Source organism: Callospermophilus lateralis (genome assembly GCF_048772815.1).
Source record: "Callospermophilus lateralis isolate mCalLat2 chromosome 8 unlocalized genomic scaffold, mCalLat2.hap1 SUPER_8_unloc_1, whole genome shotgun sequence".
NCBI lineage: Eukaryota > Metazoa > Chordata > Mammalia > Rodentia > Sciuridae > Callospermophilus > Callospermophilus lateralis.
Window position 1 is genome coordinate 2,467,678 of NW_027510150.1, and position 26,034 is coordinate 2,493,711.

A 26,034-nucleotide genomic window follows, 5' to 3' on the forward strand; every position below is an offset into this window, starting at 1 on the left:
CCCAGCCCCAAGTCCCCATCTTTTTAAGAAGATTTATTTATTCCCTTGATACTTTCAGTTTCTTTTGTATTTAAACCAACTCTTAGGGTATTCCTAACATGTGGTAAGTCAGAACCCCACTCTTTTTAATTATGGGTGGCTTTGCCCTAAGAGGGGTCCCCAGGTTCTTCTCTTTCTGATAATTTCTGGTTTCTTGGCCATCAGGACTTAGAGATATCTACAGTGTCCTCTGTCTTCCCACAGGTTTATTATACCTGTAAGTGGTAAAGTTCTGATTTTGGAGTTCAAAAACCTGAATTTAAACCTATACTATTTATTTGAAAATAATATCAGATAAGTCATTCATCCTTTCTTCACTTGGGTCTCCTTTGTTCTTCAAACTGGGATATTCATACTCTTCCTGACCGTACTGATTTGGCTGGATGTCCTAAAGAGCAAATCTTTTAATGCTACAGAGTTCAGTTCAGTAAATGTTTTGGCTGCCTCCTATGTGCAATTCTTGTGAAGACTCTTTGAAAGTTATGCAACTTACAAGGTAATGCTGTCATAACCAATGTTGGAGATTCTCTGAGTAAAGGTTACACTTTGTTCCTTCCCAAGACACAGGGTCCATGGTGAAATCAACCTGCCCCTGCTCACATGGAATGTTATTGTATTTTAGTGACCTTAAGTGTGTTGTATTATGGCTTTTGTTCTTTTATGTATTTTCACTATGGACTACAGAAGAAAAATTTGCTTTCAATAAGAAACAGAATACTCGTGGTATTTTTAAAAGTCAGTTCACCTAGTTCTCCTGTCTCCACCCACTATTGTTGAGTGTTGGTTGTGGCTGCAGCATTCATTACTCACCTTTTATGAGCATACCAGACAGCCACATTCTAAGAAGTCATCTGAAAGGTGAGACAACACTTGAGATTTTTTAAAGTGATGCCTTTGTATAATCTGCCTCAATATGTGAGATCACTAGTATAGCCTGGGAGGTAATAGTCTTTCAGCAGTTAATAAAGCCTTTTATCAGTTTTTTGCACCTAGCTTGTTAAGAATAGAATGTATCAGAGAGGAGGAAAATGGCCAAAACACACAATTATCTTGGTACTAATATAAATTTTAGTTAAGCCAACAATACTGTGGCCATAATTCTAGGTCTTAATCAGCTTTGGAAAAAGTCTTAGCATTGCTATTGGAGTTCAGTGGTGAAACCTGCAAAAGTTTTTACCAAACCCTTGATTCTGTCCTTAGCCCCATCTCACACTTTATACAAGGAGTGGATTCAAAGCTTAGCTTCTCTCCCATGTCTTTCAGCTTCTTGCTCCTCACTGCAGCTGGCTTCTTGGTGATGCCTCTGTATTAGAGCATTAGTCTAGAGTCTTGACAGATGATGGGCAGTTCAACTACTAGTTTAGCATCAGGTGAGAAATGCCCATTAAGTGCCTCTTGTTTTTCTATTAACAGCATATAAGTCTCAGTCTTATCCAGGCTTGAATACAGCCCAGGAAGTATGTACCTAGAGGACTCTCTGGGATCTCTGTACATATAAAAGGGTGATTCTTCCCTCCGTATTTGAAAATTTGGAGATGTAGTTTTTACCCCTCTGAGTCTGGTAGGGTTTGCTTCCTCACATGCTGAGTAAGAGCCTATCTCTTTTATCCTAGGGCTTTGACATGTGTGTATTGTGGGTTTTAATACCTAGAATCATCCAATGAGCTAGATTTTGGGGGGAAGAATTTTTTTTGAATGTAGATTGATTCTGTGATTATGATAGAGGGAACTTATTTTTTAAAGTAAGTTTTATCTCCAGTGAAATGAAAATTGTTGGATTGTCTATAATTGTAGTATAAGAAATACTAAGCATTAACAAGAGACAGATCCCCATTTGGGAGTGAAGGAAGCAGACAGGAAGAGTTGAAATGGAAATATAAAGCCAAACAAAAACCTTATGTTTTTGTTTTTAAAATAAGTATTTAAAATAAGGTCTGATATTACAACGTATACAATGTTGAATAAATTAAGACATGGGAATGCTGAGGTAGAAATTCTTATGAGGAATATAATATGTTTTGTTCACTTTTCTGGCTAAATAAACATAGTGAATATTTAACACAAATTTCAAAAGCTGAATTACTCTTGTCTATAAGATCTGCTGTTAATTTCTTTTTTTTTATTTTTATGTGGTGCTGAGGATTGAACCCAGTGCCTCACATGTGCGAGGCAAGCACTCTGCTACTAGCCACAACCCCAGCCCAGATTTTTTTTTAAAAAATCATTCACTAATAGGTCATGAAATCAAATTGTAAAGAAATGAATTAAAATGAGAAATGTCAAAATGCATCACACACATGGTAAGGGTATTGTTTGTGAAAATCTTTCAAAAATATAAATGTAAAAATATTTTAAACTGTGTTGTGATGTAAACATCAATGTAATTCATATTGTGGGTCATGATAGTTTCAAAGTTTGTGAAGATCACTGGTTTATAGGATAACATAAAATAACAAATTTTCTATGGTCATTAATCAGTATTTATTTTTCTGTGTGAAGATCAGAATTTTGTGCTCTGGATGGTGATTCTAAGCCCTTCTTTAACTATTGGTTCTATGTGGCAAATTGTTGCTAGTAGTTATAGTAGGTTATTGCCAGTGATTGTTTTTAAATCACAAGATCTTTATGTTGGCTAAGATGGAGAGATTAATGTAAAACATCCTTAATAAAGGTATTTTTGCCTTTGCAATATTTTGGACCTGTTACCAGGAAGAAGGAGAAATATCTTTCCTTTCATTACTGAATTTGGAAGTTGCCAATTTTACAGCCTTTAGATTTTGATTTTTGAATGAAAGACTTCCTGTTTTGTTCTTCATGGTCTATATTCCTTACAATTTGTTGACAGATGGCACCCCATTTGGGTAGCTTCTTTTTCCTATTTGGAAGCCTACTACATTGCTTCTAAAACTTTTCCAAATAAAGCAGATTCAGCTATTATTTCTCTCTGCATCTCTGAACATCATCTTTTTATAGTTCTCCTTCATGAAACACATAATACCTAGTCTAAGCTCAAGAAAAGCAGTTTAAATGGGAAGTAGTTTTATGGAATTGTCCTTCATTCAAGTAATTGCTGTTTCCTATTCTGTAATTCCTCTCCCAGGGAGAGGTAAGCTTTATTCTTTGATCATCAAAGAAGTCTGTTTTGTGCTTTTATTTTTCATTATGATTTCTTTCAGCCCTTACCAGCATTTATTTTACAACCTGTAACACCAGGTTGTGTATGTTAGGGGTCTGCTAATGTTTTTGTTTTTGCTGTAATAATTTTATTTCTCTAGTAAATGTGTTTTTAGGGAAGAAGATATTTCAGACTTACTGACTTTTATGTTAGGTTCATTTTTACCTTTATTGCTATCATATGAGGAAAAAAGCCAAATTCATCAGGTCAAAATAGCCAGATTTTACCTATTTTTGGTTACTAGGAATTGAAACCAGAGGCATTTTATCATTGAGCTATACCTCAGGCCTTTTTTGTTTTTCATTTTGAGACAAGGTCTCCTTAAGTTGCTCACAGTCTTGCTAAGTTGCTGAGGCTGGTCTTGAACTTGGGATCCTCCTGTCTTAGCATCCTAAGTTTCTGTAATAACAGATGTGCGCCACTGAGCCCAGCAAGCACTTTAGTTTAGTATTGTGTTTCCTGGTGCATTTGGGTAATGGCAATTGGGATTTCATGACTACTACTGTAGTTCTGAAATCTCAAAGTCTCTAAAAACCAAAAGGCTTCTCTTACTGTTCGGTGACTTGACCTGACCTGATCTGAGCTGACAGGAAACTACTTGTAGCTTTATTAATCCCACGTGGTATGAATTACCCATGTAGTTTACTGAGGGGTAAAAAATTCAGCAGGGCATGGTGGTGCATGGCTATAATCCCAGCAGCTCTGGAGGCTGAGGCAGGAGGATTGCAAGTTCAAAGCCAGCCTCAGCAAAAGCAAGGCGCTAAGCAACTCAGTGAGACCCTTTCTCTAAATAAAACACAAAATAGGGCTGGGGATGTGGCTTAACAGTTGAGTGCTCCCGAGTTCAATCCCTGGTATACAAAATATATATCAATGCTTTATTAGCTCCTGTTGAGATCATGAACATAATAGTATAATATATTCACCGTCTTAAAATTTAGAAAATTCTCAAGTTCTGAAGTGAGACAGTAGGTTTCAAATGAAGTATTGTAGATCATTATTATTCCTGGTGATCTTGTTAATTAATTTTATTTATTATGTCACTCTGAGTGTAGAAGTATGAAAGTGACCAGTGTGGTCAAAAGAAGGAACATGTGTTTTGGGGCCAGAGAGATAAGCCATAATAATCTGTCAGTCGTGTTTGTTCTCTGTAAAATGAGCTATGTACTGTTGCCCTCATAGTTGATATTAGAGATTACATAAGTCAATTCTTGCTCAAAATTAAATTTCTTTCCTTTTCTTTATAAAAATCTTAACTTGGACTTATTTATACAATTCCTGTCTTTTAACATATTTTTACCTGTAATGGAACAAGGTAACCATGCTTTTATTCTGTTTTGCAAAATGATATTCATTTTTTCCTTTCTGCTGTCTGTGGTCCCTAGGGGAGCATGTAACATCAAGGTTTAAGAATGAAGTGGAGTGAATGGGTTTTGATATGAACAATGCCTGGAGGATTTCTAACATCAATGAGAAATATAAGTGAGTTATATGGGTTCCTGTAAACTGTGTTTGACAACCAACACCTTTGCAGAAACCCCAATTCTCATGTGGAAGAACATTTGAACCTAGAATTGTCTTTGAAATGGTTTTATTTATTAATTTTAACCATATGATCATCAAAGTACTTCTTGAGCCTTTCATTCTGTTGCTTCCACTGGAGTGGAAAGTGATTCAGGAATCTTCCTTTCTATCCCTCCAGGCCTCTGTTGTTTTTGCACATGCATGTCTATATCATATTGTGTGTACCTGTAGGTAAGCATTATTCTCATCCTCACTTGAGAATTAGGATCAATGAAAAGCAGTGACAAAACATTCAGAAACTAGTTTTTGTGACTGTAATTTCATTCTGAATCTTATGAAATGGACACAAGTAATATTCTAGTCTTTAAGTATGTTGATATAAAAGTAACTTCATAATCATAATCATTTCTCCATTAAATATTTATGTAATAATTATTAAATATTTGGCTATTACTTGTTTTCTTGAAACATGTAAGTGCTTTGGTGGGGAGAAGACAGTTAACTACTGTGATTTCAGTTATCTGAGTTTCTATAAAACAAAATTGTCCAGAAAATTTAAATTAATATATCCTTTCCTTAAGTTTCCTTGCAGCACTAATCATCCTTTGGTTCTTTGAGCTGCCTCACTTTATGATAGCTATTTTCCTGGTCTATTTGTGTCTGACCATCACAGTATTTCATTTTTCATTGAAAAAAACTATAGCTTGTTACTGTATACAGTTTTTAAAAAATAATTTTTAGTACTAGATGGACACAATACCTGTATTTATTTATCTTTATGTTGTGCTGAGGATAGAACCCAGGGCCTCACACATGCACACTACCACTGAGCCACAACCCCACCCCTGTATACAGCTCTTAACATGGACCTCACCCATGGAGTTAAAAGCCTGGGTGTTGTGAAGAATCACAGCCTGCAGATCTGTCTGTCATACCTTTACTTATTCTCAGTGACAAGTCACAGCAGAGAAGGAGAGTGAAGAACTGGAGAAGGGAGAGCCTTAGAACCTGAGATTACTATAGGCTTTCCTGATTATAACCCCCCTTTTCTAAAATGGAATTGCTTACTCAGAGTGAGCAGCTAGTACTTGATTAAGGGCTGACTTCTGGATAATGTAGTGCCTAAAGGACATGAACATAATATTCAGAAAAATTGGTGAGTCAGAAACCTGAATTAAGCTAGGCACAGAGACATATGCCTATAATCCCAGTGGCTTATGAGCCTGAGGCAGGAGGATTGCCGAGTTCAAGGCCAGCCTCAGCAAAAGCGAGGTGCTAAGCAACCTTGTCTCTCAATAAAAGAAAAAAGGGCTGGGGATGGGGCTCAGTGGTTGAGTGCCCCTGAGTTCAATCCTGGGTTCTGCGCAAGAAGAATGCATGCAAGCATTTTAAAGCTTGTATATTGGTCATTAGGAAAATAATAGGTTCATTATACATTGTGCAGGTCTCTCTCTCTCTCTCTCTCTCTCTCTCTCTCTCTCACACACACACACACACTCACACACACACTCACACACACACAAAATTAATTATTTAAAAACAAAATCCCTAATATGAATTTAAAAAATTAACTTCTTGTCTTTGAGTCTACTAGTTCCACTCTAAAATCAGTCTTTGGGTCATTGTAAAGTTCTATAAAAGGAAGAATGAGAGCCAAATCTCTTTGAGTTTAAAACAGAATGAAAGGAATGAAACTCATGGTTAGAATATTAATATTAGTGCCTGCCTGGATCATTGATATAGAGCTAGAAAGTGTAGCAAGCTTCAGGTCCTGGTAATGTATCCCTGCCGTTGTCTACAGGTAAGTGTAAACTGGATTAGCCCCAGCTTTGGTTGGTGCTACTGCTCCTTCCTTACTGTGGTCTGCTGTCTCTGCTGTTGCTAATCTAGGGAGGGAATGGTTCAGAGAACTTTCCAGGCAAGTCTGTGCTTCCTTATTGCTAAAGCTGCTTTTCTAGTAACACACTGGTAATGCATCCTGTGCATTAGCTGGTGATTCAGTTGACACTGATAAGAAAATTTTAATAGAAAAGCAGATGGACTTGTTATTTCAAGATCCTTCCTAGTTCATTCTGTGAGAAGATCATGTGGTAGTACTGCATTTAGCTTTAGATATTAGCAGGGCTTTTGGATTGAGAGAGGTGAGTCCTAGAAATTGAGTCTTGAGAATAGTGTTGAATCATCTGTGATTATCTTTATGATTGACACTTTAGCATGAGGAAAATTTTGTTTTGAGAGAGAGCATTTAGAGAAAAAAAGTGGGGCTGAACTTGGTTGAAGATTTCAAATGTCCAAGCTGTGAGAACCAAGGAATGCAAGTTCTAGAAGGAGATGGTAGAATGGTGATGGAGTACAAGTTTTGGAGACACAGACTGGAGGTCAAACCTATTCTGACATTCTTTGCTATGCCCTTGAGTAAGTCTCCTAGCTGACCCCAGTCTTTTCCTAATGCGAAGAAGGGGAATGATAGATAGGTCTTACTTTGCAGATGTACTGTGACATCTGAATGAGGGCCTATAAACACTGGGCTTCTTCTTTAAGAAATGTTTGGAGCAGATTGTAGATTGTATACTTGAACCCTGCTTTTATAATTCAGTGACTATCTCAGTTTTTACACTATCATGTTAAAATTTCTAGGAAGTAATTATTACATCCTATAGCATTCTCCATTTCATTTTTCCACTTTACAGACTAATTGGTCCAAGTCAATGAATTAGTTAGAAACTCTCTTATGCCAGGAGGCATTCCACTGAAATATCGAGGTTGTAGGAAGGGATTTCTCTCCTTGTGGAGATCTTATGGAGATAACCAGATTTTCATTTAGTTCATTGAAGACAAATTCTGATGCTCACCCTGAATACAGATGGAAAGAATTTTGCTATGGCTCAGCAGAACCCATTAAGTTTTCAATCTCAGTTTTCATCACTCTTATTTTCAGACAGTCCTAAAATAGTAGATCACCAAATTTACCTATCACTCAAGTGGTAAGGATGACACAAGAATTGGAGAGCAGTAAAAACTGAAGGGATTTATGACTCTTAATCAATGATCAGTCCCATTAGAATGGGGAAAGAAGCCAGCCACTGCTCTGGCCAGCAAGTGCTTTAGATCAGGCATTTGCAAGGATTGCTGGCTTTTAACATAAGGGGGAAGTACTCTCATTTTCTAAGTTAAAGGCTGTGATTGAATCTCCCTTTTGGCAGAGAAGCCTAAGAATACTAGTTGAAGAAAAACTAGAGTGTAATAAAAATAAAAAGCCTTTTTTCTTTTCTAAAATGTGTTCTAGAGGGCATGAACTCCGGGGCTTTTTTCCCTTTGTAGAGACCATAAAGTATATATACAAGTGAAAACTCTTACTTATAGTTTTTCAAAGAAAGTCTCTCAAAAGATTACAAATGAAAGTTCATGGTATAGATTTTGTAAAGCCAGATAGGTTTTCTGGAACTGGTTGTTCTGTCTCAGAACATATATATTTTTAAAATATATATATTTTAGTTGTAGTTGGACACAATACCTTTATTTTATCTATTTATTTTTATGTGGTGCTGAGAATGGAACCTAGCAGCTTGCTCATGGTAAGCGAGTGCTCTACCACTGAGCCACAACCCCAGCCCCAGAACATATATCTTTTTTTTTATAATGAATTGACCTTGTTTATTTGGCAATAGATTTTGATATTTCTTTTCTGTTAACTTGTTATGGTTAATTTAAATTTAACTTATGTTGAATATTATATAAAATACAAAATTTAGATTAAAACTACTGTTTTAGAATCTTGCTTAAAAATAAAATTGTAATTTCTCCTTTATATTTAGTGTTGAAACAGTAAAAATAGATGAAGGTTAATTTTAAAGCATCATAAAACTTCTAATTCTTTACTATTTACTTAAGAAAGTATACTAATTATAATCCAGAAAATTTATATGAAAGAAATTTTAAAAGTTATTTATAACTACATCAGCTATTATAATATACGAATATTTATACCCACTCTATATTAAAGAATGGTCTTTACTTGTAATAATTGATATACAATTTTATATGTGGTTCTTCCATTTAATATTATTCATGTTTCTAGGTGTTTTCACAATCATCTATTTTTAATACACCAGTTAATCAAGTGGATTAATAATATTATTTAGCTGTTTTTTTTGATTTTATAAAGGCAAACTTGTAATTCATTAGTTCATATAATTCATCTACATCATATTTATTAGATAAGAATTCCAATTACTTTTATGTAATAAAAGTAAAAAGGAATTTTTCATGTTGGCTATGTTTCACTTTATACATTATTTTTAGGCCTTTATAGAATATAAAACTTAGAAAAACATTCTCAACTAATTTCTTATTTGATGTAAATGACTCAAACTAGAGAACATATATCTTTTATCTGAGTGCCAAACTGAGTTGCTGTTAGTTGGCAGCTTTTTTATTTTTTAAGGGGTACATGAAGTATGATTGGGACACTCTATCACTCTCTGTTCTACCAGCCTAGGTGGCAGAATGCTTCTGAATATGACAGACACCAAATTCAGTAAATATGTTTTATGTGTGTGTATGTATGTGTGTTATATTTTGTATTTTGCGGTAATGATTCCTGAGGTAGCCAGTAGCCAGTTACTTAATAGCACCATGCTGAACCAATGCCTGATTAGGGCTTTCTCCTGCTGTGATGAGAGAATACTTAATTGGATTTATAACTGAAGACAGAGATTGCTCTAACATAGCAAGATGGTGCAAAGAGCACTGTCTGTAGTGCGATTCACAGCTCCCCACTTTGTGCATGTGGTGATTATTAGTAACTCCTAATCATGTAGAGGGCTTGCCTAACCTATAAATTGGGGATACTTTAAAACAGTTGTTTCTGTGTAAAATTGAAGCTTTCAGAGTTTTAGTGAGGCTCATCCATTGGATATCTCAACTTCTGTAATTTTCCTCGTTCTCTTTATTAAAGTGATAGAAATACTGTTTAATTAGTGAGTTTTAATATAGCCAGTTTTAATATAGCCAGTGACCCTTAAAATCCAAGACCTAGACTGAAAAGTGCCATCTACTGTTCCTCTTGGGCAGTGCTGGGAAACATTGTGGAGGAAGAGGATGCTCAGGAAAGGTCCCTCCAACCTCTTCTGTGAAGATTTGCAGTCATTTGCCTCAGTGGTTACCCAGTGCCTGTTATTTGCAAGACATTGTTAAAAAATCAGTGAGGTTTTTTCTTTTCTTTTCTTTCTTTCTTTTTTTTTTTTGTTATTTGTTTTTGGTATGAGGGATTGAATCCAGAGGTACTGCTTTACCACTGAGCTTCATTCCCAGCCCATTTTTCATTTTTTCTTGAGACAGGGTCTTGCTTAAGTTGATTAGGGCCTTCCTAAGTTACTGAAGCTGGCCTCCTTGCAAACTTGGGATTCTCCTGCCTCAGCCTTCTATGTGGCTGGGGTTACAGGTGTGAACCACCACACCTGGCCAATGAGATTTTATATCCAGTTTGGCTTCATTCAGCACATGAGCCAGTTCAGGGTGTTAGCAATGTTTGTCTCTCCTGGTGAGGGAGGATTTAAAAACTATAAGTAAAGTGATAGTTTCAGGGAATTTGATTATTGCCAAATTGAATTTATTGCTCATGAGCTTTAGGATTAAAAACAATAGTCTTTCTCACTTTGTTCCCTGGAAAAAACATAGATTCAGTAGTATGTTTTATTTAAATCCACCTGTGTCGTATTTATGTGTTTGTGTGTATGCTTATACATGTTTAAAAAAACAATTTTAAAGGAAAGTAAAGCATAAGTATTTTCCTTGGAGATATAGAATAGGAACATTTAAATTTTTTGCTTACCAGCTTTTTTTTCTGATAATTTATTTTTACTGCCAACTGATTACTTTTATAACAATAACAAATAGCTTAATTGAGCTATGCCATGTAAAATTCACACTTTTAAAATGTGCAGTTTAATGACTTTTAGTATACTACATTCAGAGTTGTTCAACAGTCACTACAATCAATTTTAGTACATTTTCATCACCTGGAAGAGACATTCTGTACCATTAGCAGTCATTCCTTGTTCCCTCCTCAGTGCCCTTACCCCTGGGTAACCAGCAATCTGTTTTATCTACCTAGTCTGGATACTTTAATATAAATGGAATCATAAAATATGTGACCTTTTGTGTCTAGTTTATTTCATTTAGCATAACATATTCAGGGTTCATCAGTGTTGTAGCATGTATCAGAATTTCATTCCTTTTTAGTGCTAAATAATTTTTCTAACATTTTAATTGCTATAATTGCCTAATTAGAAAACACTTTGGGTTTTAATAGCATCTTAAAGTAGACTGTGAGTATGATTTCTGCTTTGGGAAAAAAAGATCTGTCAGAGTATGATTTATTGAGGTTGCTGTTGTTTTACTAAGAGGCTGAGGAAGGATAGTGGGCTTATTGAGCCATCTGCCTAAATAAGAGCAATTTTTGACTCATGAAATCTCAGATTTTGTCTAGGCAAGTGTTTTCAGTTCCAAAGGTAGGATCTGTTTGGGGTGTGTCGTGGAGAGTGGGGGGGAAAGAAGGCTCAGCAACTTTAATGAGGCCCTAAGCAGCTTAGCAAGACCCTGCATAAAATGTTTAAAAAGCACACTGTTAGTGGGTAGCTGGGGATATGGCTCAAAGTTTAAGCATGCCTGGGTTCAATCTCTTTGTTTAAAAAAAAAAAAAGAAGCCCAAGCTGGCCATGAGTGCACAGTTGCTGCAGTAGACCCTCAGGAGTCAGTGAAGCAACACATTTTCCCCTGTAGTTCAGCATATATTATTTTAGAGTATTTAGGTACCATATCAGAAAGGGGGAGTTAGTTATTGACTAGAAAATTAATGTAGTATTTGTAGATCATTTTTACCTTATTTCCTAGAAATACAGTATTCAAATATTGAAATTATGAGTATTCATTTATTTTCTCTAAATGAATATTTTTCTATTCATTTTGTAAGTAACTTTACAGAGATCTCTGTGATGGTATGGTACTTGAGAAAGATACATACAGGTTTTGTTGTTATTGTTGGTGTATACAATTTTTGCCCTCTTTAATATTGAGACAACTTGAAGCCAGTTCAGGACTTACCTAGAGTAGGTTTTTCATTAATGTGCTTAAACTTCTGTGCCTTACTCTCCATGTGAGTGCAGAGCATTTGAATGGGCCTCCCTAAATATGTACCTTTAGGATGATACAGTTTTTTCTCTTGTTCCCGGCACAGGCACCAGAGCAATGGAGCTGTCATTACCCGCTGTGGACAGCCAGAGGTCAGCTGGTGGGGTTGGCAAAATGCAGATGATGAGCACCTCATGCAGTCAGTAGCCAAAGCTTGTGCTTCTGATTCCAGATCCAGTGGTGGCAGCAAGCTGTCAACTAGGAATAGTTCCCGAGACTTTCCCAATGGGGGAGACCTTTCCGATGTGGAGTTTGGTAAGGTGCTACCTGCACTCACAGCAGCAGTTTTATAGTATATGAGAAACTTTTCTTGAAGTGGCCTTTTCTTTTTGATTTTTCTTTCTTTCTTTTTTTTTAGTTGTAGGTGGACACAATACCTGTATTTTATTTATTTTTATGTGGTGTTGAGGCTCAAACACAGTGCCTCATATGTACAAGGCAAGTGCTCTGCCACTGTGCTACAATGCCAGCCCGAAGTGGCCTTTTCTTTAGAAGACCTTTCTGGATGAGAATTTGATGGGATTATTTGAGGAGTCTTGAGTCTTGGCCAAGAACCGGAAGACTCTTTGTTTCAAGCCTGGCTGTCATGATAAGAATGGAGTATGAGTGTGATGGGGACTTGTAGTGTATCTATGCTCCTTGTAGGGAGGTACCAAGTTTTGGACTATAGGTGTAGAAATGAGATATAGGAGGTTGGGCTATGTGGATATTCATGTTTACCTCTGGAGTTGGTTTTGGAAAATGAATTGCCAACTTTTAATAAGAAGGGAAAATAGAAAATAAACTAAGAAGAGTAGTTCATCTATCTAGGTCTGGTTAGGAGGATTCATTTGAGTTTTTTGGTGCTACAACATGTGTCTCTGGTTCTAGTTTTCACAGTTCTCAGAGACACAGGTTTATTTAGTTTTTACCTGTCCCCCCTTCCTGATGTCCATAGATTCTTCTCTATCAAATGCTTCAGGAGCAGAGAGTTTAGCCATCCAACCGCAGAAACTTTTGATCTTGGATGCTCGCTCCTATGAAGCAGCTGTGGCAAACTGAGAAAAAGGAGGAGGCTGCAAATGCCCAGGTAAGGTGGATGGTGCATGGTCCTCAAATACTATCTCCTTAAGAGTCCAGCCCATGCCCAACCTGGACTTAGTTCTCAATTTGAAATAAGTGACAAGCCATATTTCTCCCCTTCTTTCTTGAGAGAGCCAGAGCTTCTCTTTATATTCTTAAAATTGTGTGTTGTTTTCCAAGCAGATATGGAGGAGGAAGTGCAGTGAAGCCAAATAATCTTCCTTTCCTAACAACCTTTAGGTAATAAAGAAAGCAAACCTTCCCTAAGACCTGTTTACATTTGGATGCTGCTTTAGTGGCTCTATTTCTCAGTCTTCTAAAAGCTTTTTGGTGCCTTTGACAGTGGGTATGCTCCTTACTGGCATCCTGGCAAACTCCATGTGGGGATTTTTTCCTTAGAAAACCTGGGGTGAAAATTGTCCCGACTTGTAACACCTTTGCTGTTTGAATGGAGGCTTTCTCTGAGGAGGGACTCCTTGGTACCAGTTGTGACTGATGGTGCAGGAAGAGGTACCAAGCTCCTTATTTAGATGTGACCTGAGCCGGAAATTGGAAGCAGTTGTTCCAAGGTAAAATTGAAATGCATGAAGGCACTGTTCTGCCAGATTCTTTTCAGAGAGATTCCAGAGCCACAGATAGATGAGGCCCAGGAAGTAAAGATGAGATGGAAGTTTATAGGTCTTTCTTTTAAAACATAATAGCTTTTATTTTGTTAGTACCTTCTTTACAGCTCTAACCTTCCCTTTTCACCTCTTTTACAAAGACACCTAAAATGCAAGTGCTGTTTGCCTCTTTGAATAAAGCATTGGATTAATAGTCAAGCATCACAATATTGCAGTTTCATTATTCAGCAGCCGCAATGGATTTGTTTTATAGCCAGTTTGCATCTTTTAAATTTGGTCATGCAGGCTTTAAATTCAACACATTTGTGTTCTCTTTATTGTTATTCTTTCCAGATTATTACCCGAACTGTGAAGTTGTGTTTATGGGGGTGGCAAACATTCATTCTATCCAGAGGAGTTTTCAGTCTTTGAGGTTGCCGTGCACACAGACGCCAGATGTGGGAAAGCAAGATTTTAGTTTTACATTGCTCTGTTTTTGTTGTTAATTAAATTTGGAGGTATCTTCTCCTGATTCATGGTACACTTAAGTTACATTTTTAGTCTTTTTACATATTCTTTCTGCATCAGGAGCAAGGCAGCATAGAGCAGAGATGGAAGAAAAACCCAGCCCTTTGAAATATTTTTAAATGTGCAGCATAGGAAAAAAATCTCTGTTCTTTTTAGAACAGAAGCATTGCCTTGTTTGTGCTGAGACTCCCACCCTTTCTCTTTCATGTTGTTTTTGTCCTAAAGCATTTTTATTATTTGTTTTCTGAAATCCTATAGTGACACTTATTTGCTATGAAGTGGGTTGTTTTACCACAAAAAGTCTTCATGTTCTAAAATGGGTTAAACTTGTCATTAGGTCAGTTTCTTTTATTCTTCCTTCTGATTTCTAAACTACTCTTTTATTTACTGAGAACATTATCATGATTTTTATTGCTCATTAAAAATGAATGGTTGGCATTGTAATAAGGAAGGTGAAGTAATACCCTCTGCAAGGGTACTCTTTGAATACAAGATAAATTAGGAGCAGGGCTCTGTAAAACAAATATGGACAATAAATATTTAAAAGCCCCTGTTCTACTATTTCAGGAAGATAGAGTTGGTGCCAGAGAAGACAGAATTCATTTTTTCTAGAGTTTGTGCTAAAGCCCATAGTCATTTCCCTGGGTCCTGTTCAGTAGATCTCATGATCACATTGAGTTTTGCTGCATTCTTTATTGGATTTATTAAATCAGGTACTGCCTAAACCACTTGTATTGACTTTTAGTAGCAAAGGATTAAATTCATTACAGTTCCATTCAGCCCTTAGGTTGAAGCAAGTGTCCTTTGTGGGTAGACTGTTCAAAGAAACAAGCTTCCTACTCTCCTTTGGGATTTGCTATTTGCAATTCCTACACAATTCCAAGACCCATCTGGCAGGACCCTTTCCTCTAAGATGAGGCATAGAAGGTGCCTGGCTGAGAACCCAGGAGACCTGCCGCAAACTGACTTTATGACCTTGGCAAAGTGACTTTACTACTGTAGGTCTTAGTTTTTTGTCTATAAAACAAACAAACAAACAAAAGATTGCCAATTATGTGATCTCTCATATTGTCCATATTAAAATTACAAAAATAGCTTTTTTTTTTTGGTACTGGAAATTGAACCCCAGGGCACTTAACCACTGAGCCATATTCCTAGACCTTTTGATTTTTTGAGACAGTCTCACTAATTGGCTGAGGCCGGCTTTGAACTTGCCATCCTCCTGCCTCAGTCTTCCAAGCCACTGGGCTAGAAAAGCTAGTTTTTGAACTCAGAATATTAGCTCTTACTTCCTCCAAATTAATATCTAGGGAATTTTATTAGAGAAGCAGCAAATCCGTAATGCACTACTGAAGCCTCTTGTGGGGGAAAAAAGGCAATTGGTAGTGATGGGATGGCTCTAAGTTCATCCCCAATGGTGGTTTGGGGTTGTGGAGGATTAGGGGATGCTTCTGCTCCAGTTTGAGTGTAGCATAGGGGAGTGTGCTGTATTCCAGAACATCCTCTGCTGGCATACTTCAGAGTGCAGCTTTTCTCTTAGACTAGGGTAGCACCAACTTGTATTTTATAACGGTTCAGTCATGTTCAAAAAAAACCTGCACTGATTATTTTGTTTACCATTTCTCCAGAGGTAAGAAGATAATTTCATTTTTGGTCTCTTAAGCCTATAGTTTCTTTTCCTTCATGGCCATGTGAAGAATGAGAATAAACAATTGGTACATCAGGAAAAAATGTTTCCTAGTATCTACTAGGAGATAGAAAGTCTTGATATTGTGTTTTTACTGATGGCAGACTTACAGCTCATTAAACAGTAGGTCTCCTCTCTGAATACTAGCCACTCAGTACATCTTTGATGGAACCAGTGTCAGCTCTCCAAAGAGTCATAGTCCAGGGGGTAGACGATACTAATCTATATGAAATCAGTACATATGCATTTAATTCTGTAGTCTGCTTGTCTGGCTGGGAAGATCCCCCACTCCTTAGACTCTTCCAAAAATTCATTCATTCCCTGAGATTTAGTAGACCTTTATGGCTTTGTTCTGTAGTCCTAGTGTTGGCAGTTACTCCTAAAACAGATGTACCACCACTTCATCTGTATTTATTCCTTCCTGTCTGGCTCAATGTTTGAAGACCTGGACTTGTCTTAACCACAAATTTTGCATTTTAGAAAAATATGAACTCATTTTTGGGAATTAGGGGCAGGGAGAAGCTCAAGAAACATATGTAAACACAGATTAAAACAAATCAAAACAAAAAACAAAAACTCAAATATGTCAGTTGGTGATTACTCCCAAGAGGCAGTTCTTGCTATCTGATAAGAGATTCTTGAGTGCTTCTTTAAAAAAGATTCTTCTAGATCCCTGCTCAATCTGGTCTGGGAAAAGCCTAGCAATTCCATGTGGCCATTGGTAGACTAGTTTCATAAGTCTAAATCATCCTATTAGGCTTATCCAGATTTTATATATATATATATTTATATTTTAGATGGGCACAATACCTTTATTTTTTTATGTGATGCTGAGGATCAAACTGAGTCCCTCATATGTATAAGGCAAATGCTTCACTACTGAGTTACAACCCCAGCTCCATTCAGATTTTTTTGAAAATTTGTTTTTAGTTATAGATGGGCACAATACCTTTATTTAGCTTATTTATTTATTTATTTGTGGTGCTGAGGATTGAACCCAGTGCCTCACACATGTTATGCAAACACTCTACCACTGAGCTATAACTCCAGCCCCCTATGTGTGGTGTCCAGTGTTCAGCTTATATCTCATTATAGACTATTTATATTTTTAAGTTTACTTTTTTGAGAACTTATTGGGAAGGATTGTTGATTCTTAAATGTCTTCTATTTTACATCTTAGAAATATCTCTCAGAAGGTTCCACTTTTCTTATACTGTGTGTATCTACTATGGACTGAAAAACATTATTTTTTTTAAATTTTCTCTGGGAAATTACTCATCAGCATGTTAGAACTAAAGGTGTTAGAACCAAAGGTGGTCTTATTAAATAAAGTCCCTATTTATGAGGATGCCCTCTATTACAGAGTAAGGCCTGAGTCTTGTTTTTGGACATGTTTTATAAACAGATTTTCTGTCTGTTTTGGCAGTGTCACATTTGAAGAGAAAAATCTTGGGGTATTGCTTTTTACTTCACAGGTGTTGGATATGATCAATACATCATAAAAAATTGCCTCATCCCTTCCTATTTTTATAGTTGGCTTTCAGCTCTTGAAAGCACAAAGTGGCTTCATCACCTATCTGTGCTTTTGAAGTCAGCCCTTCTGGTGGTGCATGCTGTGGATTGTGATCAGCAACCTGTATTAGTGTACTGTTCAGATGGCTGGGACCGCACCCCTCAGATTGTGGCACTGGCTAAGCTCTTGCTGGACCCATATTACGGAACCATAGAGGTGAGTGTATCCAAAGTGTGGGAGTTTGTACTGTATAACAAGTGTGGAGGTCTCCGAGAGTCTTATGATCATTTTTTTGAGGGGGGGGTAGAAATTAGGTCTAAAGAAAGTCAAATTTGTTTTAATTATTCCTCCTGCACCTTGAGCTACATTGTTAGAGGTGCCTGCTGTAGTTCTTATGCCTATTAAAGTGTGACAGTTTGTAGGTTACAAGGTATTGAGAAATATAGATCTTTTCTTTTATAGCCTGTCTACATGGGAAAGTTCTGGCTAATCCAGGAAAATGAAGCTTCTTTAAAAAGGATTTTAGTTTGCTTATGATAATAGGTCTAGACATTACCAAAAGAGTGTTCTGTCAAGAAAGAGTCTGACCCTAAAATAACCTCCTTTTGGGTTAAAGAAGTAAGAAAAACCACAAAGTATGCTTAAACATACACACACACACACACACACACACACACTCACACACACATATAATATATATGTGTGTGTGTGATACATATATATATACATATATATATATATATAAAATACATTTGTAAAAAATCTAGGGTGGGGAAGGATTTTACAAAAAATGACTTTGTAAATATAGCACCAAATGTACAAAATTCAAAATAAAAGGAAAATTAAGGGGGAATATATGGCTTTTATAAAACATTAAATATTAATTTTCTCTGGGAAATTGTCCCTCAAATGCCAGGCACAGTGGTGCACACCTGTAATATCAGCAGCTTGAGAGGCTAAGGCAGGAGGATCATGAGTTCAAAGCGAGCCTCAGCAATTAGGCAAGACCCTGTGTCTAAATACAAAAAAGGGCTGGAGATATGGTTTAGTGGATCAAGTGCCCCTGGGGCTCAATCCCTGGTACTCGTTACACACACACACACACACACACACACACACACATTCCTTGTGAGTTTGTGCTTCTGATTCTACATTTTGGGAACCATCAAAATTGGAGGTGATACTTATGCAAATATTAGTGGTCCAATTTTCACATGAAAGTATGTAGCCTTTTTATAATTTAAGTAGAGGGGTCATTATTTTCTCCTATTTTTATTTGAAAACAATAAAAAATAGGCATTTGTTTACTTAGTGAATCCAGATGTACTATTTTTTCTTGTAAACCTTGAGTTGTTTTAAACTTAGCTTTTAAAAGAGAAGATAGAAACCCTAAATAGTAGTTAGAAATAGAAGCAGTTAGTGTGTCCCATATTCCCACCAATCCATCTACCAAAGCCCCTACTGTCTCCAAAGTTCTCTGCTCCCTTCTCCTTTGATAAAAGATGCATTATCCTTATCCTTTTTAGCCCATCTGTTCTTCTATACACAGTTCCCATCCACTCCCATCTGTCCTGCTGGCTAGCTCCAGCATTTCTCCTCTTTCCTTCTTCAATAGCATATTTCCCTTTCCCAGATCACAGCTGTCAAAATACAGACAAAGTATAATGTATATATATTGTCTTATCAAAATCATTTCTTGGTCCTGCATTCTGTTCTAGCTATTATCCTGTATCTGTGGTCTCTTTTACTGAAGAGCTCCTATATTAGCTATCTCAAATTTCTTCAGTTCTTTTCAGCCCACTCCAGGAAGGCATGCACCATAACACTTTGCCAAAGCTACTCTTGTTAAGGTTAACAATGATCTTTCATGTTGCTGCCCCAGTGAACAGTGCTTAGTCTTTATTTCTGTGATCCATCAATTGTAATGGCACAGTTCAGTTTCTTTTTTGAAATACTTTCTTCATGTTGACCTCTTACACTTAGCACTCTTATTCTCCTCTTCCTCTCTGACTGGTTCTTTCTGTCTGCTTTGCTGATTCCTCTTAGTCTCCCTAGTTCTAAATCTTGGAATGCCCCAGGGTTCATCCTCCACGCTACTTTTCCATGTAACTACTTGAAGGATCTCACCCAGTCTAGTGGCTTTAATTGCTCTCCATGTGATGAGAATCCATTCAGCTTAGACTTCTACACTTAACTTCAGCCACAGTCATGAACACTTGGTATCTCTATTTGGATGTCTTAATTGCATTTCAAACTTAATTTATTTAAAACTTGATTTTTGATTTCTACATCTCCCCACAAACTTAATCTTGTAAGAGTCTTCCATTTCACCATATGGCAACTTCATCCTTCCAGTCATTTAGGGCAAAAACATTTATGCCATCTTCAACTCTTCCTTCTTATTTCACATTCAGTCTATTAGAGTCTGCAGTTCTGCTTTCAAAATATGTCTAAAACCAATTATTTATTGTCACCTCTACTATGTCACACTGGTCCAGGCCACCATTATCTCCTACTCTCATTTAATATAGAGTCAAGCTGGTCTTGCTAAAACATTAGACAGACCATGTCATCCCCTGCTCAGAAACCTCCAGTAACTATATTTCATATAGTAAAAGCTAAAGTCCTTAAAATGGCTTAAAAGGCCATCCTAGAGGTTACCTCTCTTTGCTTGTTTCCTCCTATCCCTCCCTCCCTTCCACTGACCTCTTAACTATTTCTCAGACTTTAAAAGTACTCCCCTCAGCCATTGTGCTTGTGGTTGCCTCTGCCTAGAGCATTTTCCATCAGATACCCACATGACCTCCTCTCTTCCTTCTATCAGGTCTCAACCAGTGAGGTCTTCCCACAGCCTAGCCCCTGCCTGGTGTCCCTCTCACCCTGTCCTATTGTTCTTCATAGTATTTGTCACCTCTGCCCTAGCTAGAGTAAGCTACATCAGGGCAGGAAAGCTGGTTGATAATTGCTGCATATCCATCACCTCTGGTACCTGTAGTCATGCCTGGGGCAAGTGAAATGTTCAGTAATTATTTGTGGAATAAACAAATAGTTTTACAAATGTGCTTTCAGCTTCGGCACACTTTTACACTGACCTGCTCAGCTTCTGTACTCTGTTGCTCTTGAGGATGACTGTTAACTCAGAAGCTCAGAGACTGTTGAAAAGGGAATCTAAGAGGAATGGGGGTGTACCAGTTTATCTTTAACTCAGGAATGCTGGTGGATAGAGTTAGGCCCGGGAGTTGGTGGCATGAAGAGGAGGCTATTGTGTGACCAACCGGGCTTCCCTATCCTGACAGCGTAAACCTAAGTGCTTTCAGACATGTCAGGGTAGATGGCTCTGCTGGGCTCCCATGTGTGCCCTACTGCATGATTTTGCCTCATTGGACTCCCATAGGTGAAACTGGTGCAGCATACCTATTCCTGCATTTTTGGAACATTCCTGTGCAACAATGCCAAGGAGAGAGAGGAAAAGCATACTCAGGAACGAACATGTTCTGTATGGTCGCTTCTTCGGGCTGGCAACAAGGCTTTCAAAAACCTACTTTATTCCTCTCAAAAGCCGTATGTATCCTTCAGTCTTTCCTCTGTCATCAGCAGAATGAGTTTGGGGTGGGGGACATATGGGAGCCTGTTTGAATAGTGTTTGTTTTTGTGAAGGCATCTCTATCTATGGATGAGCTGTTTCCATTTTCCCTCACTATTCTCAGAAATAACTGTTTTCTGATGATGCTCTGACCTGCTTCTGACCACTTTGCTTAGGGTGTTTTAATATACATTTCTACTTTGCCACCCTAGACACCAATCTTTTCTGGCACTTCCTCCAGAGCCTAATTTATTCGTAGCATGTTTTCTTTAAATGGTGGAAGAGCACTTAAGTTGTTTTCTGGGTGCTTCTCATATCTCAGAAGGAGCTGTTCCTAGGCCCCTGGCACCTCCTCATGTACCAGGTGATGATATCCTCTGCAGCTTCTGTCTCAGCATAGAACTGGGTCTGATACTGATTATGTGTATGTGATTCTCTGCTCATATGAGAGCTAGCAGGCCCTTTAAGACTTTGTTCCTCAAAGGAATACCTTCTGTTCAGCAGAGAAAAGGGGCACATACATTTGCGTGTCAATAGATGGTAAAATTCCTTTGTTCAGAATGCATCTTAAACCCATAAGAAATCAAAGCAGGTTAATCAGAAGTTATATTGCTTAACTGGGCTATTCATATGCTTCTCATTACATTTAAATAATCAAATCAAAGATTTAAGCCAACTGCTTGTCTCCCTCCTTCACCTTGCCTCCTAGAGGAGTAACAGTGCAAGAAGAAAATACCTTCCTTTTCACATGATTAATTTAAATGATCCTATAAAGCAGGTTTGGCAGTTTCTGCAGAAGCCAGGCTTTTATACAGGAAACAAATAATCACTGTAACAGAATGACTCACTTTCTTATGCAGCAAATCAAGCTGATGAAAGTTAGTCATTCAATAAAGATGACCTGAGAAATACTTAATGAAAAAATGGACCTTTAAAAGATCCTTTCAGACTTTCATGCCCATAAGAGGTGCTTAGGTGAAAAATGTTGCCAAACAGAACCTCTAGTCCTATATTTGCCTTTTTAGGAGATAGCTCTCTATCCATTGATGCTGCTTCCCCAGGGATCAGTGTCCTAGCACTGTGGGGTGTTAGAGCTGGGTGTATATTCTTGATCTTTCCAGATATTTCTAAAATGCTTATTGGGACATATTTAAATCTGTGTTCTCTCCCCCTCTTCAGGTACTGTACCCTGTGTGCCATGTGCATAACCTGATGCTGTGGAGTGCAGTATATCTGCCCTGCCCGTCTTCTTCTACCCCTGTGGATGACAGCTGTCCACCATATCCAGTCCCAGGCACCAGCCCTGATGATCCTCCCCTGAGCCGATGAGCCCAGGGGTGATGCCACAGGCCTCAGGTCCTGTGTGGGTATATTCCTGTATGGGAACATGCCAGGGATGGTTAAAGATTATGATATTGTCTGGCTCTACAACATGTACTTAGGTCTCTAAAGTTTTCTCTGGGAAGATAATAAAGAGCCTAGTTTCCAGAAGTGAGTTGGGCCCTGTTCTGTGACATGCATCAAGCAGTTTCTCAGTGATAGAGTACATCCTCTGTGCTCTTTGTGAACACTGGTTTGTATTTCATCCACTACTCTCTGCTCCTGCCTCCCTGTTCTGATTTGTCTTCTGAGCTTGGAAGCAAATGCTGTGAGATGATAGAAATGTTGGCTTTGCTACTTATGAATTAGCTTTATTAAATTCAGAGTGATTAGGTAATAAATTAAAATACTGTAATATCAAAGAATCAGCAGTCTGACCTTGCCACCAGTTGAGGAAACACAACAGCATCAGGGAAAATGCCTTTTGAAAATAACATTTGATGTTAACTTATTTGTATGGATGGGGCATAGGGTAGAGGCAGTGCAGATAGGAGGACTTATGAGGGAGCTTTGCACTCCAGAACATTATTGAGATGTCATAGCTCCAGCTTCTTAAAACCTTTTGTCACCTGATCTCCTCTGAATAGCCTCCAAGATTCTCACTTTTCCTAAACTTCTTTCTTTTAGTCTACCAAAGACTAGATCATTTGACAATCTGACCATAGCCTGCAAGAGCACAGTGCCTCTGGCCAGCCAGCTTGAATGAGAAGTGGCAGGAGCACCACTGGCGCTCTCTGGAACTGAGCAACCTTGCTGGTCCTGGAGAGGAGCCTTCTGCTGACAGCCTAGGAAAGCCCAGCCAGGTGCCCGGGGGTGCTGAGTTGTCTGTGGCAGCTGGGGTGGCTGAGGGGCAGATGGAGAACATTTTGCAAGAGGCCACCAAAGAAGAGAGTGGGGCTGAAGAGCCTGCACCCAGGGGTAATGTGGAGATGCCACAGATCAAAGAGGAGAACAGGATCGCAACTGAGGTCTCAGCCATTGTAGTTTACCAAGAATCAGAGTTGGGTGATGCTATTCTGAGGAGCCATCTAGACTCCATCCTGTCTCTATTCTCACAGGGTATTCCTGAAGAGCAGGGTGGGCCCAGTGTTCTCTCCAGTTCACTCCAGGAACCACACAGGGGAGAGGATTCTCAGGAGGTTCCTTTGGAGCAGCCTCCAATAGAGGATATTGCAGAGAACCAGGAGGATGCAGCTCCTTCCATCCCAGTAGATGTAAAAGTGGTTATGGTACCTCACTGTCTAGTTCTCTGCCACCTTCCCAAGTTCCTTTTGAGACCAGAGGACCAAACAAGGACAGTTCCATGGATATGTTGATGGAAGATAACGTGAAGCCAGAAAGTGGACCTCAAGTCCACCGTAAGCCTTGCCTGGTTATCACTGGCAGGTTCAGTGACAAAGACGTGCTTCCCCCAGCACTGGATCCCAGGCCTGCTGAGAGGACCCTCACTGAGAAGCCACAAGGGGGGTCTGTGGTACACAGGACTTCTCCTGGCAGCACTCTTACCCCAACACGGGCCCCTTTTGCCTTGCCTTTAGCCTAATGTAAAGAGGGGTTTGTATGTAACGGTGCCCCAGAGACTGAAAACAAGGCCTCAGAGCAGCCCCCAGCACTTGGCACCCTCCAGAAGTACTCCACACCCAATGGGCACTGTGCCAATGGGGAGGCTGGGAGGAACAAGGACTCGCTGAGCCACCAGCTGTGTGCCACAAGCTGCAGCTCTGTCCATTTACACTCAAGAAACTTGCACCACAGGTGGCTGCATAGCCACTTGGGAATGCCATCAGCAGTCAGCAGCCCTGAGCAGCCTTCTCGCAGCCACCTGGACGATGATGGCATGCCTGTGTACCCAGAAACACTCCAACAGTGCATGCATCAGATTGAGTCAGGCTACCAGCAGGAAGTGGAGACCTTGAAGAAACAAGTCCAGGAGCTAAAGAGTCGCCTGGAGAGCCAATATCTGACTGGATCACTGCGCTTCAATGGGGACTTTGAAGATGGAGTGGTGAGTGGGTCATGGTTCCTCTGTAGCCTTCTGAGAGAAGATGGCAGAGCGAGGATGGGCACACTTTTTACCCAGGGCATGGTGACTGGTGAGGATTTCTAAATGAGTTGAAAAGGTTTAAAGTAGCCCTGTTCACAGAAGCTGAAGATCAGCCTCAGCCATGTAAATGGAAGACTGTCTCTTTTCTGCTTTGCTTACTTTCATGTCTTGTTTGGGCAGTTAGAGAAAGGAAAGAGCATGCACTACATGGACCTTCATATCTCTTCAGAGAGAGGATTCTCTGTTTTCAGAATGACATTTGAAGAGTAATTGCTAGTATTTTGTGAAATTGTAGTGCTTGTCCTACATTAAAAACTAGTAAATTGATAGCCTTCCCAGATGTGGGCTGTAACTTTGAAGGTTAGATTTTTTTTAAAAACAAATGTTTGTATCCACTTTTTGGTAGATGCTGGAAGTAAAAATTGAGAGAAGGGATTGATTTCTAACTGATGAAGCTTGCCAATCAGAAATGAGAGTAATAGAGTAGGGTTTTCAAAGAGGGGCTCTCTTCTTTGGTGGGTCTTGTCCAGTGCAATATATATGCCAACCTGTCCAGACAGTGGTGACATTTTCAGTATGACATGGTAAAATGATCATGACCTAGATTGAGCATAAACATCAGTGACATCTCAACTTAAAGTTTTTATAGACCCAGCTTCAGTCTCCTCCAAAGTCTCCCTTTGAAGTGGTACCCAAGTTTATTAGCAATTTTTTGTCTGAATTTACTGCAAAGTAGAGTATGTTTCTTTTCCTTGCTTTGCCAGGAAACGTTGTTACAGAATCAATGTGTGTATTACAATTGCTGAGAAAATATGAAGAAAGGGAAGTCAAAGGAAGAAGGCATTATCCCCCTCCATTTCTTTCATATCACCTACCACACTTAAGGGCCAGGCCTGAATACATTTGCAATTAATTATTACTAAACAATCAAATTAATGAAAAAAAAATGAGTAACTCAGGAAACAGAAGATGAGGGCTTAATTACTAATAAGAATGATATATAAAAGAAGACCTCTCAGAAGTGAGAAGTCATAAGGAAGTAGAAGGATGTTATAAGAAGGATAAAGGAAGACTTCTCAGATGCCACTCAGGTTTGAGATAAGGTGTTCAGGTGGGTGATGGTAACATTCATTCAGGTAGAAACAAGCTACCACACCTTGGTTCAAAACATTCTCAAGATCTCGATTCTTCAAAGGTCAGTCTATTAGATCAGATGTCTGGAATAAGCTTGTTCAATAATCTAGACACAATCATGAATGAGCACATTAGAATTAATGGGAAACAGGTAGCTGGGTTTAAAACTATCCTGAATTCAGGGAAGTATTAGGATTACTTAGTAGTAATTTGATACTTGCCTAGTCTTCCCAGGTAAGTCAACACTTTCCTTTCATTCCCACAATAAAAGTAAACATTTGGGAGTATGTACAGTGATAGACTGGCCCAAGGTCAACTTCTCTGCTTCTTGTGGCTAATCACATGTGCAGGTTATAAACAGTGACCCAAATAAAATCTCTATAAGTGAAAATTAAAATATATGAGATGAAAAACTGACCAGCTGGTATATTAAAGCATGATCAAACAATTGCAGAAAGAATATTAGTGAACCTGAAGACATAGCAACAGAAAAGTCCTAAAATCAAACAGGAAACACGGGGGAAATCTTAAGAAATTAGTGAGATTTGGCACTAATGCAGATAAAATAATAT

At 38.4% G+C, this 26,034-nt stretch overlaps 1 protein-coding gene across 1 annotated transcript in view; it reads left to right on the top strand.

The window, feature by feature from the left end:
• Positions 1-24,391, top strand: part of LOC143385800 (phosphatidylinositol-3,5-bisphosphate 3-phosphatase MTMR3-like) — a 165,019-nt gene extending 140,628 nt beyond the window's left edge. Inside the window, 11 exon segments of the mRNA XM_076841330.1 lie at positions 4,600-4,696; positions 6,444-6,539; positions 11,976-12,184; positions 12,867-12,998; positions 13,948-14,059; positions 17,342-17,537; positions 20,716-20,886; positions 22,084-22,241; positions 22,912-22,977; positions 22,979-23,505; positions 23,508-24,391. Coding sequence (XP_076697445.1) covers positions 4,600-4,696; positions 6,444-6,539; positions 11,976-12,184; positions 12,867-12,998; positions 13,948-14,059; positions 17,342-17,537; positions 20,716-20,886; positions 22,084-22,241; positions 22,912-22,977; positions 22,979-23,505; positions 23,508-24,391 — 2,648 coding nt within the window.
• Positions 24,392-26,034: the final 1,643 nt, after the last annotated feature.